Source organism: Oryx dammah, unplaced genomic scaffold, assembly GCF_014754425.2.
Source record: "Oryx dammah isolate SB20612 unplaced genomic scaffold, SCBI_Odam_1.1 HiC_scaffold_21, whole genome shotgun sequence".
In the NCBI taxonomy this organism is placed as follows: Eukaryota; Metazoa; Chordata; class Mammalia; order Artiodactyla; family Bovidae; genus Oryx; species Oryx dammah.
The window spans coordinates 8,593,911-8,609,485 of NW_024070205.1; the positions used below are offsets into that span (position 1 = coordinate 8,593,911).

A 15,575-nucleotide genomic window follows, 5' to 3' on the forward strand; every position below is an offset into this window, starting at 1 on the left:
AACAGACTGGAGAATGACGCAAACACAGGCCATCTACATAAGTGAACCAAGCTGGGGCAAAATGGATTGCCTGTGTGGCTTAAATCATGAGGTGGGCTTCATCCAAATAGGGCTGAATTCACAATTGCTGGCTTTTTAACCTAATTTCTTGACCCAAGACTTGGGAAGGTCCAATCCTTTCACTTTAAGAGCCCTCTCCCCAGTACCCACGCCTATACCCTAACCCCTACACACACAGACGGCAAAGCTCCCACTGCCCATCTGCCACTTCCCTGGTGGTCTCCACTGCAACACAATTCCATTGGCATAATTGAGAGGACACCAGAGAGAGGTCTGCTCCATTACTGTTTATGTGAAATGAATCAATAATTCCCTATTTCTCCCCACTCTCTAGTCTTAGATGAGCAACCCCATGGCAGAGCCTGGGGAAGAAGACAACGTATGGTGAATTAATCAGAACTCTTCTAGTGAAGCGATTTTCCCCACCTAACCCAGGTTCCAATTGAGCTATTTCAAATCTTGAAAGATGATGCTGTGAAAGTGCTGCACTCAACATGCCAGCACATTTGGAAAACTCAGCAGTGGCCATAGGACTGGAAAAGGTCAGTTTTCATTCCAACCCCAAAGAAAGGCAATGCCAAAGAATGCTCAAACTGTTGCACAATTGCACTCATCTCACATGCTAGTAAAGTAATGCTCAAAATTCTCCAAGCCAGACTTCAGCAATACGTGAACCGTGAACTTCCTGATGTTCAAGCTGGATTTAGAAAAGGCAGAGGAACCAGAGATCAAATTGCCAACATCTGCTGGATCATGGAAAAAGCAAGAGTTCCAGAAAAACATCTATTTCTGCTTTATTGACTATACCAAAGCCTTTGACTGTGTGGATCACAATAAACTGTGGAAAATTCTGAAAGAGATGGGAATACCAGACCACCTGACCTGCCACTTGAGAAACTTATATGCAGGTCAGGAAGCAACAGTTAGAACTGGACATGGAACAACAGCCTGGTTCCAAATAGGAAAAGGAGTGCATCAAGGCTGTATATTGTCACCCTGCTTATTTAACTTGTATGCAGAGTACATCATGATAAACGCTGGGCTGGAAGAAGCACAATCTGGAATCAAGATTGCTGGGAGAAATATCAATAACCTCAGATATGCAGATGACACCACCCTTGTGGCAGAAAGTGAAGAGGAACTAAAAAGCCTCTTGATGAAAGTGAAAGTGGAGAGTGAAAAAGTTGGCTTAAAGTTCAACATTCAGAAAACGAATGTCATGGCATCACTTCATGGGAAATAGATGGAGAAACAGTGGAAACAGTGTCAGACTTTATTTTGGGGGGCTCCAAAATCCCTGCAGATGGTGACTGCAGCCATGAAATTAAAAGACTCTTACTCCTTGGAAGGAAAGTTATGACCCACCTAGATAGCATATTGAAAAGCAGAGATATTACTTTGCCAACAAAGTCCTGTCTAGTCCAAGCTATGGTTTCTCCTGTGGTCATGTATGGATGTGAGAGTTGGACTGTGAAGAAGGCTGAGCGCCAAAGAATTGATGCTTTTGAACTATGGGGTTGGAGAAGACTCTTGAGAGTCCCTTGGACTGCAAGGAGATCCAACCCGTCCATTCTAAAGGAGATCAGTCCTGGGTGTTCATTGGAAGGACTGATGCTGAAGCTGAAATGCCAATACTTTAGCCACTTGATGTGAAGAGTTGACTCATTGGGAAAGACCCTGTTGCTGGGAGGAGAAGGGGATGACAGATGAGATGGCTGGACGGCATCACCAACTCGATGGACATGAGTTTGAGTGAACTCCGGGAGTTGGTGATGGACAAGGAGGCCCGGCGTGCTGTGATTCATGGGGTCACAAAGAGTCGGACACGACTGAGCAACTGAACTGAACTGAACCCAGGTTCAACAGGTGGGGTGCCCTTCATAACCTCTCCAACCCACTCTTAACCACCCTTCGTGCCCACTGATTTAATGGTGCCTTTTAACACAAAAGTCGGTGCCTGGAAAACGGTGCTATCCCTTGGTGAGCATCTTAAACTGCTCATCTCATCACCAACCCACCTGCCTTGGAACCTGCAGCTTCCCATCTCTTGGTACCCAATACCCAGCCTCCCCATCACACCAACCAAGCCAAGGGTGAACCACACACATCAGGAACTTCTTGGTCAGTTCTGACTCAATAGTATCCTTCTGTGTTTTCTCCCTATTTTACCAAAACTGTCACGGAACAGACCCAGGGATATGACTCATTCAAGATGGTGCAGCAAGTCATATGGTCACAGTAATACCGAGTCCCCTTGTGATTCTTCTCTGTTCTGTTTGTGAGTTAAGAAGGTTAAACCATGTGACAGTTCTACTGGGCTCTGACCTCCAGTCGGTCTACTTATCATGAAAAGAAAGGGATGTTGCTCAGTCGTGTCCAACTCTTTGCGACCCCATGGACTGTAGCCTACCAGGCTCCTCCATCCATACAATTTTCCAGGCAAGAGTACTGGAGTAGGTTGCCATTTCCTTTTCCAGGGGATCTTCCCAACCCAGGGATCGAACCCAGGTCTCCCACATTGCAGGCAGACACTTTACCATCTGAGTAACCTGCTAAATATCCCCTTCCCTCCTTACCTTCCTCCAACTTCCACCAAAGATAGTAAGTCAGGGTGCTGAGTCTCTCATTTTTACAGTCAGTCTGGAGGTGAGACTAACACCAGGGATTCTGAACTCACCAGGTTTTGCAGCTGACAGGGAACTTAAATCCACAGCCCAAATGCCATGCATTCAGGCAGGTGAGGTGGTATCATCCCCTAGCTGCAGCTAGCAAAACTGGGTTTTAGAAAGGCTAAATGACGTGCACAGGGTTCCTAGCTGTTGTTATAGGTGAGGCCAAGAGGACCAGCAGCCAAATCTTCAGTATTCTTGTGTTTCCCCAACTCTACCACAACTATTAAAGAAAGGTTTTATTTCAGGTGTGAGCCAAAGCTCTGAAAGGAGTTATCAAATATAGTCAAGTCTTTACAGAAGCAAATCATAACTATAACCTCTTAATGTTCATATTATTATCCATGATCAAGACACAGTTGTAAGAACTTTAATGCTAAAACCCTTTGCCAACTACTAAAGCTATGGAGAAATTACGGCTTCCCAGGTGGCTCATTGGTAAAGAATCCACCTGCCAATGCAGGAGCCACAAGAGATGCGGGTGCGATCCCTGGATCAGGAAGATCCCCTGGAGTAGGAAACTGCAACCAACTCCAGTATTCTTGCCTAGAAGATCCCATGAACAGAGAAGCCTGGAGGGCTACAGTCCATGGGGTTGCAAAGAGTTGGACAGGACTGAGGGACTGGTCACAGAGAAATTATAATGTCCCTATCTACAATAGATTTCACAAATCTGGACACCAGAAACCATGTCAAGGGTACTCACAATTAATGGCAAAGGAATTCTAACCCAACATACACAGTGCATGGGAAGAAGCTCTATGCTCTGCTAACCTACAAGGTAATCTTGACACATTTACATATGTGTTTACAGCTCTGCCAGTGTTTAGTAAGAAACCACAGAAGCCAAAGAACTGCTCTATTTATCTGCAAAATTTCAATGTCATTGCTGTAAATAGCAAATGGCCTATTTTTAAAACTCAACCAGTATTTTTAAAGTTAAAACTCATTTCCCATATGTGCATAAGAAGCTCTTTTAGGTTGAAATAATCAGTTAAATTATCTAAGCCAAAATGATCATATTTTCCTCACTAACTAACATAAAATTTGCTAGAAATGTACTCACAGAGAAAAATAGCACTCCCAACGTGTACTAAAATTCACATTTAAGAATCCCAACATTCACTTTAGGGATGATTTCACTCTTCTAAATGTCTCGATTCATTTAATCCCCCTACAAAATCCACACAAGTCACCTGGAGCATTATTTCTCAGGATTTTAAAGTCTATTAAAACACACCACACAGATGAAAACATGGACTGTTCTGAGTCTGGAGCATCTGAACACCAGTTCCTCTTCACTGGAGAGCAAACAGTAGGAAGTTGTATTCTCAGGCAGGGGCTGGAATCCTCGCCCACTGCTGGTGGGCGCCCACTGGCCCACTGATGTGAAGGTGAGAGGCATCATTATGCCACCAGCAAGACGTGGGGTCACTGGCAGGCCCTGTTATCCTGGCAGGGAACTGGCTGTCCCTTCCCACTATGTCAAGGCTGAGTCCTACTCGCCCTTTAGCCCTGAGAGCGAATCTTGCCTCACTTCAGCCTCCCGATGACTTCCTGATGACCCACCCAGACAGCAGCACAGCCACACTGAGGCCTCGGGGACCCTCTGCAACCCGAGGCAGCGAGGGCCACTGCTACCTGAGGCTGAAGACCTACTTACCAGGTGTACTAAACACTCAAACTAGGTAAGAATCTGACATTTTCCTTTGCCGTGATGCGACACCCTTGCTTTTTTCAAGGGAGAAAATCATTTTAACCAGCTGAGTGGCCCCTTCCTGCTGCAACACGTCCCAGCACCCATTCACTGACTCTTTAAGCATGTCCTGATTTTAGCCTGTTTCAGAGCATTTATCTTCTTTTAATTCCTCCCATAACAACCCAAAGCAGTGTAGTCCAGTAACACTTTCCTCTTGCCTGAGTTAACCACAAGAGTTAACCTTAACCACAGCCTGACTACCTCAGCAAATTTAGGCAAGGGACAACATGGACAAGTGAATGCCATTGGTCACCTGCAAAATTCATTTTAGCAAAGAATCAACTCATTGTTTCCCGACATTTACCAGAGAAAAAGGAAAAATAAAGGCAAGCAACCTTAGGGGAGAGTAGCATCCCTGATTTCAAGAGTTAATTAGTTTTGAAACAGCCAAAGGTCAGCAGCAGAAAATAGAAAAGTCCCCTTAATGAGAATAATCAGTAGACAGGCATTCAGCAATTGCATACCAAGTGTAAGATTCACCGGTGCAGTGGCAATGCATGCCTGCTTCTGCAGCCCCACCTCCCAAGCCAGCAGCTTGCACTCCACATGGAGTAGGAGAGAAGCCTCTGGTCTCCTCCACACCCATCCACTAACATGCAGGGTTCTCCGCACCTCCGAAGGACAAGAGCAGCAGGCAAGGATGCTGACCAGGCATCATGCTCCCTCTGTTTCAGACACCAGTGGTACTCATTCCCACCCATTCAAGTACTCTTCTGTTGAGCATCCACAATTAACTTAAAGACATGACAACAAGGTCTGAGATTTGAGGGATGTACCTGACTCTCTCTCCCCTCCAGGGGTGGTGGAATCTGATCAGCAAAACCAATCTTCCCTGGATCACCCATAAAGGCACTAACCTCATCCACGTTCTCAAAAGCGTTGATGACGTCATAGGGCAAACAGGACAGAAGATCAATCACAAACCACGTCTTCAGGTAGTTCATGCGAATGAGTTTGGGGTCAGAAATCACCTCCCCAGCGGGTCCAACAAAAGTGGTATGAAAATTCAGCACAATGTCCACCAAAAAAATGACATCCACGATGCTATCCACAACCAACCAGGCCACATTGTTCTGCCTGGTTTTAAAGGAGACATTGTAAGGAACCAGGATGGCTGTGTAGAAGGTTAAGATCAGGATGATCCAATCCCACGTGGTCTTAAAAACACAGTAATGTAAGATGATGTGCGGGGGAGTCTTTGGTGCCTCTTGCTTGTACTGGGGAAGGATGTCTGAGCCCAGCTGTAGAACCTGCGAGGAAAAATACAGCCAAGAGAGAACTAGGTGAGGATTTCATCGCAAGCATCAAACCAGTCAACCTCCTCTGTCATGAACAAACACTCATGACATTCCAGATGGATCAGGAGGTACAAAAACAGGAACAGGAGGACTATGGGAGAGTAGAGTGAGCACTGTAATATAAACAATCATAATGAAACAGAAATATACTAAGTACCTCACATACACTGATTACCTCACAATTCTAAATACAACCTTGTTTGATTAGCCAGTTATTATTCCATGTCACAGGAGAGAGACTGGGGCACAAGAGAATTAAGCAACTTTACTCAACAAATATCGATTACTTTGGGACCAGCATTGTTCTAGACACTGAAATAGCAATGAAGGAAACAGCATGATTCTTGTTCTTGGAGAGGTTAGTCTAGTAGACAAATCAAGACAATATCAAATTGTAAGAAGAGATAAATAAAGTGGATATATGTTTACATATAACTGAATCACTTCGCTGTACAGAAGAAATTAACACAACATTGTAAATCAACTATCCACCAATAAAAATTAATTAAAAAAAAGAAAATGCAGACAACAGTACCTACCTCATAGGGTTGCTGCAATGATTAAATATGTTAATATATGCATAGAGCTTAAAATTGCTGCTGTTATTTTTGTTTAATTGCTACATTGTGTCCAACTCTTTTGCAACCCCTGGTGGGTCTGTAGCCCACCAGGCTCCTCTTGTCCATGGGATTCTCCAGGCAAGAATACTGAATTGAGTTGCCATTTCCTGCTCCAGGGGATATTTCTGACCTAGGGATCGAATGCTCATCTCCTGCATTACAGGCGGATTCTTTACCACTGAGCCAATAGGGAAACCCGCAGAGCTTAAAATAGTGGCTAATAAAGAGCAAGTGTTTTATAATAATGATGATAACAACAATAACTTCATCACAGGTGGCTGTCAAGTATAAATTAGACAACATACATAAAAGTACCTAGAAAATAAATCTGAGTACTTGTAAAAAAATTATCATTAAATTTCGCTGTTGACAAATTTTAATCAAATGATTGTGACTGTATTCTAATAAAACTATGTACAATGAAATTTTACTTTCAAAAAATAGGAGGCTGGGGGACACACAGTGTTTTGATAGAATGGAACTTGAGAAGTAGGGCAAAGAGAGTGTTTGGACTAAAACCTGAATGAAAGCAAGACGCCACTCATTCAAACTTTGGATGAAAAGTATCCAAGATAGAGAAGATAACCCCTGTAATGGCCTCAGGGTAGGACAAGTTTAAGGAAAGGAAGAAAGTCTGGTATGACTAACGCATACTAAACGAGGGGGAGAGGGATGGCTAGATGATGGGGAAGCAAAAACCAGACCACGCAGGCCCTAGTGGGCCATGGGGAGGTGTTGGATTTTATTCTCAGTATGTCTCAGTGTAACTGGAGGGTCCTGAGTAAGAAAGTAATAATCAGATGCATGTTTATGAAAGAATACATTGAGGCAGAGGATTAGAGGGAAGAACGGAATCAGAGAACTTACTATTATAGTCTGGGGGAAAAGATAGGGTGATGGAGAAAAGTAATCCAATTTTGGATATATTTTTGAAGTAATACCAACTGGACTTGCTATTGGCTGGAAAGTAAAGACAAGGGAGAAGGGGTACTCATTACTTTATTCCCCAAACACAGCACAATGACTGGTCCACAGTAGGCAGTACAGGACGATTTCTAAGTGAATGACTGAGCTTCAAGGTCATACAGCTAGCAAAAGATGGGGCCAGGATCCAAAACGAGATCTAGCTGGATTAAAAACATGTGCTGCTCCACAGCAAGATTATACTTCCCTAAATAACAGGCTTTTAAGGAATCAGATCCAGTAAACAATGAAATATAGAGAAGCCTGGCTCCAAGAATGTACTGAGCATGGTTCTCACCCTCAATAATCAAAGGCAAGAAGCTCTGCTTTTAGAAGCCAGGCCAAGTTGCAGGGGACCCACCATACACGTCCCCCAGCTGCTCCTCTGTGGCACTTAGGCGGTTCTTAGAAACATCTAGGTGAAACTTCCCCTTGTGTCATGGGAACGTCTTTGTACCTCTAGGGGATAAAGACCCCTTGTGCTGTGCTGTGCTTAGTCACTCAGTCGTGTCTGACTCTGTGACCCCATGGATTGTAGCCCACCAGGCTCCTCTGTCCATGGGGATTCTCCAGGCCAGAATACTGGAGTGGATTGCCATGTCCTCCTCCAGGGGGTCTTCCCAACCTAGGGATTAAATCCAGGTCTTCCACATTGCAGTCAGATTCTTTACCATCTGAGCCACCAGGGAAGCCCAGGAATACTGGAGTGGGTAGCCTATCCCTTCTCCAGGGGATCTTCCTGACCCAGGAATCCCAACCTATTGCAGGTGGATTCTTTACCAGCTGAGCTACCAGGGAAGCTCAAAAGATCCCTTAATGAATGTGAAATAATCTGAATATCTCTGGTCCCCCTCTGGTTGGCCCCAAGCCTTAAAGGTGAGAAAAAGAAAGCTATAAATTCACAGAGGGCCCAGTGTGTAGTTGGAGTATGAAAACTGTTTCTACCCATCCCACCAATGCAGAGAGCTCTTTGGGATTTTAACTATCCTTCCCCATGGAAAGCAATTTACACAAGTTTGATTAAGGATACTTGTACCTGAGACCTCAGGTACGAAAAGTGATTGGCCTGTTAGAATAAACCAAGTAAAAGCAAACTGAATGAGACTTCCGCTTTCACAAATACGGAGTAGACATACTCCTCCCTATTCCTCACTCTGCTCAGCGTAGTCAGTCACTCAGTCATGTCCGACTCTTTACAGTCCTATCAACTGTAGCCCACCAGGCTCCTCTGTCCATGGAATTCTCCAGGCAAGAGTACTGGAGCAGGTTGCCATTTCCTACTCCAGAGGATCATCCTGACCCAGGGACCCAACCCATGCTCCCTGCATCTCCTGAACTGGGAGGCGGATTCTTTACCACTGAGCCACCTGGAAAGCCTGATTCCTTGCTTTAGTACCTCGAAAAGTTCTAGACATTAAAAAAACAAAAAACATTACATTAAACAGACATTAAACTATTCTGAATGGTGGAGAAAGGAAAGCAAACTGGCTAGGAATAACAGTGGTGAATTCTCTGGCTTTATTTTCTGCCTCATATATTCCTAGACTTGGAGCTGAAGAAGGCAGCAACATGGAAATATCAGTGGGTGTAGATGAAAAGAGTCCCAACAAAAGGCCAGTCTCTCTAGCAGAAAAACTGGGAAGGGGGCCTCAACAGACAGAAAACTTTAGATAATAATCGCTCCTCTACCTGTCAAAACACAACAGAAAACCTGTGGCCCCACTCCCATCTAGGCCAGCAAGGGCTACGGGGAAGCCTAGATTTCCCCCTTCTTGAGGCTGTAGTGAAGCATGCAGCCTCCACTTTGTTCCTACTTGAGTGTTACCAGAGAAGGCCCAGCAGGGAGCACAGACTTCCTTTCACTTCCCCCAGCAGCAGTAAGGCCCACCACCACTACAATGCACAGAGGGGTCAATGTGAGCTTAGCAGGGAGCTCTTACTCTTATGTTCACCTATCACTAGCAAGGAGCCCTAACAAGTGTCAGTGGAGGCTGAGTTGGAAACTCGGACTTCCACCCCAACCTGGTAGAAATGAGGGGATGCCTACTCCTTCCTCTATCTGTATTTGTGTCAAAAGTAGCCACCTAAAACCAAAGGTTTAAGTAAGATCCAGTGTCTCACAATATAATATTCAAAATGGCCATTTCAACAAAAAATCAGTCACTATATGCAGAGTACATCATGAGAAACGCTGGGCTGGAAGAAGCACAAGCTGGAATCAAGATTGCCGGGAGAAATATCAATAACCTCAGATATGCAGATGACACCACCCTTATGGCAGAAAGTGAAGAGGAACTAAAAAGCCTCTTGATGAAAGTGCAAGAGGAGAGTGAAAAAGTTGGCTTAAAACTCAACATTCAGAAAACGAAGATCATGGCATCTGGTCTCATCACTTCATGGCAAATAGATAGGGAAACAGTGGAAATAGTATCAGACTTTATTTTTTGGGGCTCCAGAATCACTGCAGATGGTGATTGCAGCCATGAAATTAAAAGATGCTTATACCTTGGAAGAAAAGTTATGACCAACCTAGATAGCATATAGAAAAGCAGAGACATTACTTTGCCAACATAGATCTGTCTAGCCAAGGCTATGGTTTTTCCAGTGGTCATGTATGGATGTGAGAGTTGGACTGTGAAGAAAGCTGAACACCAAAGAATTGATGCTTTTGAACTGTGGTGCTGGAGAAGACTCTTGAGAGTCCCTTGGACTGCAAGGAGATCCAACCAGTCCATTCTAAAGGAGATCAGTCCTGGGTGTTCCTTGAAAGGAATGATGCTAAAGCTGAAACTCCAGTACTTTGACCACCTCATGGGAAGAGTTGACTCATTGGAAAACACTCTGATGCTGGGAAGGATGGGGAGCAGGAGGAAAAGGTGACGACTGAGGATGAGATGGCTGGATGGCATCACCGACTCAATGGACATGGGTTTGGGTGGACTCCAGGAGTTGGTGATGGACAGGGAGGCCTGGCATGCTGCGATTCACGGGGTCGCAAAGTTGGACACGACTGAGCAACTGAACTGAACTGATACCAAGAATCAAGAAAACACCAAACTGACTGAAAAACAGAAAATCAATGGATGCCAAGAATCAAGATGACAAAGATGTCGGAAATATCTGACAAAGATTTTCAAACACCCATCATAAAAAAAAAATGCTTGAATGGGCAATTACAGACACACTTGAAACAAATGACAAAAGAGAAAGTCTCAGAAATAGCAAATAAATAGAAAAGAAATAGCAATGCTGCAATGAACATTGGGGTACACGTGTCTCTTTCAATTCTGGTTTCCTCCGTGTGTATGCCCAGCAGTGGGATTGCTGGGTCATAAGGTAGTTCTATTTGCAATTTTTTAAGGACTCTCCACACTGTTCTCCATAGTGGCTGTACTAGTTTGCATTCCCAGGACATGGAAACAACCTAGATGTCCATCAGCAGATGAATGGATAAGAAAGCTGTGGTACATATACACAATGGAGTATTACTCAGCCATTAAAAAGAATACATTTGAATCAGTTCTGATGAGATGGATGAAACTGGAGCCGATTATACAGAGTGAAGTAAGCCAGAAAGAAAAACACCAATACAGTATACTAACACATATATATGGAATTTAGAAAGATGGCAATGATGACCCTGTATGCAGGACAGCAAAAAAGACACAGATGTGTATAATGGACTTTTGGACTCAGTGGGAGAGGGAGAGGGTGAGATGACTTGGAAGAATGGTATTGAAACATGTATAATATCATGTAAGAATCAAATTGCCAGTCTATGTCCGATGCAGGATATGGCACGCTTGGGGCTGGTACGCGGGGATGACCCAGAGAGATGTTGTGGGGAGGGGGATGGGAGGGGGGTTCATGTTTGGGAACACATGTACACCCGTGGTGGATTCATGTCAATGTATGGCAAAACCAATACAGAATTGTAAAGTAAAATAAAAAATAAATTAATTAAAAAAATCAAAAAAAAAAGAAAGAAAAGAAATAGCAAAGAAACAGAAAGTCTCAACCAAAAAGAGAATACATAAACCAAATAGAAATTTTAATACCAAAAATGATGACAGCTAATTTTTAAAAGTCAATGGATGGGATCAATGATCAACAGCAGAATGGAGGGGACAGAGGAAACAATCAGTGAATTTAAAGACAAAACAACAGAAATTACCCAATCTAAACAACAGACACAGAGAGGCACACCACATAATGATAAAAAGGTAAATTCCCCAACAAGATATAGAAACCCTAATGCTTATGCACCAAACAAAAAAGTTCCAAGCATATGTGAAGCAAAAACTGATTGAAAGATGAAACAGACAAACCTACACACTTCTTTTTCAGCCTCTGATAGACCAACTAGACAGAAAGTAAGCAAGGATATAGAAGATCTCAATGACAATATCAGCCAACAGAACTTAATCAACATTTATAAAACGCTCCACCCAATAAGAATTTGCAGAATACACATTCTATTCAAGTGCACGTGGAACATTATTCAAGACAGACCATACACTAGTCCATAAGACAAACCTTGACAAATTTAACAGAATTTAAATCACACAAGGTATATTCTCTGACTATAATGGACTCAAACTAGAAATCAATAACAGAAAGATAAGAGGCAAATATCCAAATACTTGGAACTAAATATCCAACACTTGGAAACAATTCAATTCTAAATAATCTATGATCTAAAGAAGAAGAAGTCTCAAGGGAAATTTTAAAATATATTGAACTCAGTGAAAATGAGAACATAACATATAAAAATTTGTGTGATGCTGCTAAAGCAGTACTGAAAGGAAAATTTATAGCACTTAAATATATGCATAAGAAAAAAGAAAAAATCTCAGATCAATAATGTGCATTCTCACCTCAAGAACTTATAAAAGAGCAAAATAAATCTAAATCAGCAAGCAGAAGGAAGGAAATAATGAGTAGAAATCAATGAAACTGACAATAGGAAAACAATAGAGAAAATCAGTGATTAGAAGGGAACCCTCCTACACTGTTGGTGGGAATGCAAACTAGTACAGCCACTATGGAGAACAGTGTGGAGATTCCTTAAAAAATTGCAAATAGAACTGCCTTGTGACCCAGCAATCCCACTGCTGGGCATACACACTGAGGAAACCAGAATTGAAAGAGACACATGTACCCCAATGTTCATCACAGCACTGTTTATAATAGCCAGGACATGGAAACAACCTAGATGTCCATCAGCAGATGAATGGATAAGAAAGCTGTGGTACATATACACAATGGAGTACTACTCAGCCATTAAAAAGAATACATTTGAATCAGTTCTGATGAGATGGATGAAACTGGAGCCTATTATACAGAGTGAAGTAAGCCAGAAAGAAAAACACCAATACAGTATACTAACACATATATATGGAATTTAGAAAGATGGCAATGATGACCTGTATGCAGGACAGCAAAAAAGACACAGATGGGTATAACGGACTTTTGGACTCAGTGGGAGAGGGAGAGGGTGAGATGATTTGGGAGAATGGCATTGAAACATGTATAATATCATGTAAGAATCTAATTGCCAGTCTATGTTCGATGCAGGATATGGCACGCTTGGGGCTGGTACGCGGGGATGACCCAGAGAGATGTTGTGGGGAGGGGGGTGGGAGGGGGGTTCATGTTTGGGAATGCATGTACACCCGTGGTGGATTCATGTCAATGTATGGCAAAACCAATACAGCATTGTAAAGTAAAATAAAAAATAAATTTAAAAAAATAAAATTAAAAAATTAAAAATAAATAAATAAATAAATAAAACCAATAGCAAGACTGAAAAAAAAAAAGAAAAGCCTCAAATTACCAATATCAGAAATGAAACAGGAAATACAAGTATAAACTGTAGACACCCAAAATAGAATAGGGAATGCCACAAACAACTCTACACATAAAAATTTTACTACTTAAATGAAATGGTCCTTGAAAAATACAAACTACCACAATTCATATCCCTATAAACTATGAGAAAATTGAATTCATAATTTTAAACTTCTAAAAGAAATCTCCAGGCCCAGATGGTTTTAATGACATCAAAATTTAACCAAGAATTAATGACAATTCTTCCAGAAAACAAAAGTAAAAGGAATACTTCTGAATTCATTTTGTGAGGCTAGTATTACCCTGATTCCAAACCCAGACAAAGACAGTACCAAAAAAGACAACTACAGACTAACATCACTCATAAATATAGCTGCAAAAATCCTTAACAGTAACAAATAGAATTCAGCAATATATAAAAAGAATGACCAAATGGGTAAATTCCAAGGCTGGAAAGCAAATTCAATATTGAAGAATGAATCAGTGTAATAAAAAAAAATTTGACAATAGTCAACATTTATTCATGATAAAAACTCAGAAAGAAATAGGAATAGAGGAAATTTTCTTCAACTTGATAAATAGCATCTATAAAAAACTTAGAGCTAACATCATATTTAATGGTCAAAGACTGAAACCTTTCCCCCTAACATCAAGAACAAGGGAAAATATCAGTTTTCACTACTATTATTCGATATAGTGCTGCCTCTGCAATAGGCAAAAAAGGGAGAGAGAAAGAGAGCAAAAAGAAAAAGAAAAGGAATAAAAGGCATTCAGATTTGGTAGAAGGAAATAAAAATATTCCCATTTGCAAATGACATAATGGGATACATAGACTATCCCAAGGAATCTACATTCACACTCCTACAGTTAGTGAGTTCAGCAAGGTCACAGAAGATAAACATACAAAACTCCTCATATTTCTTACACTAGAAATGAAGACCAGTGTTATACAATACCATTTATAATCAGTCAAAAAAACACTTAAGTACAGGTATAATAAGCTTCCCAGGTGGCTCAGTGGTCTAGAATCTACCTGCCAATGCAGAGATGTAAGAGACCCAGGTTGGACCCCTGAGTTGGGAAGATCCCCTGGAGTAGGAAATGCAACCTGTTCCCTCAATCTTGCCTGGAAAATTCCATGGACAGAGGAGTCTAGCAGGCTACCGTCCGTGGGGTCACAAAGAGTTAAACATGATTGAGTGATTGAGCACACAGGTATAATAAAACATACAGAACTTGTATGCCAAAACAAAAATAAAAGCCAAAAGGCTGACTAAAGAGATTAGAGAAGATGTAAATAAATGGAGACACGTGTAAATTAGAAGACTTCAACATACTAAAGATTTCCATTCTCTCCAAATGGATACCGGTTTAGTATAATTTCTATCTAAATGCCAACAAGAGTTGTAAATATCCACAAGATTATTCTAAAAAGTTATATGGAAAGGCATAGGAATGGGAATAGATAGAACAATTTTAAATAAGAAGAATAAAGTGGGAGGAATCAGCCTAGTCAATTTCAGGACTTAGTACATAGCAAAGTAATTAAGACAGTGTGATACTGATAGAAAAAGAGACTCACAGATTAATGGAACAGATAGAGAAACCAGAAAGAGACCCACACAAATACTCAACTGATCTTTTACAGTGGTGCAGAAAGCAGTTCAGTGGAGGAAAGACAGCCTTTTCCACAAATGATGCTGGAGCAAAGGACATTCACAGGCAGAAAAAAAAAAAAAATGAGACTCAATATGTCTTACACCTTACACAAAAATGAGCTTCCTTTGTGGCTCAGATAGTAAAGAATCACCTGCAATGCAAGAGACCTAGGTTTAATCTCTGGGTCGGCAAGATACCATGGATAAAGAAATGGAAACCCACTCCAGTATTTTTGCCTGGAGAATTCTATGGACAGAGAAGGCCGGTGGGTTACAGTCCCAGGGGTCACAAAGAGACAGACACAGATGAGTGACCAACACTTACATAAAAATTATCTCAAAAGGATTGTAGGCTTAAATGTAAAATTATAAAATTTTCAGAGAAAAACATTTAAGAAAATCTTTAGGACCCAGGGTAGGTAAAGTATTTTTAGACTTGAACCCAAAGCACAATACATGAAAGAAAAAAAATGAATAAATTGGACACTGCCAAAAGTTAACAGTTTTGCCTTGCAGAAGACTCTGTTAGAAGTATAGAAACACAAGCTACATATAACTTGGAGAAAAGATTTGCAAATCACACATTCAACAAAGAAATAGTATCCATGATATACATAATTTACAATATAAAAATCTCAAAACTCAACAATAAAAAACAATCCAGTCAGTTCAGTTAAGTTCAGCACCTCAGTCATATC

General features: G+C 41.5%; 1 protein-coding gene across 2 annotated transcripts in view; it reads right to left on the reverse strand.

Annotated features, from left to right (window-relative positions):
- KCNH1 (potassium voltage-gated channel subfamily H member 1) overlaps positions 1-15,575 on the reverse strand; it is a 427,208-nt gene that overhangs the window by 319,164 nt on the left and 92,469 nt on the right. The window contains exon 6 of one of the 2 annotated variants that reach the window (XM_040263098.1): positions 5,346-5,738. In XM_040263098.1, coding sequence (XP_040119032.1) covers positions 5,346-5,738 — 393 coding nt within the window. Of the gene's footprint in view, positions 1-5,264; positions 5,739-15,575 lie in introns of both variants that reach the window. The other variant, XM_040263099.1, reaches the window with a different exon arrangement.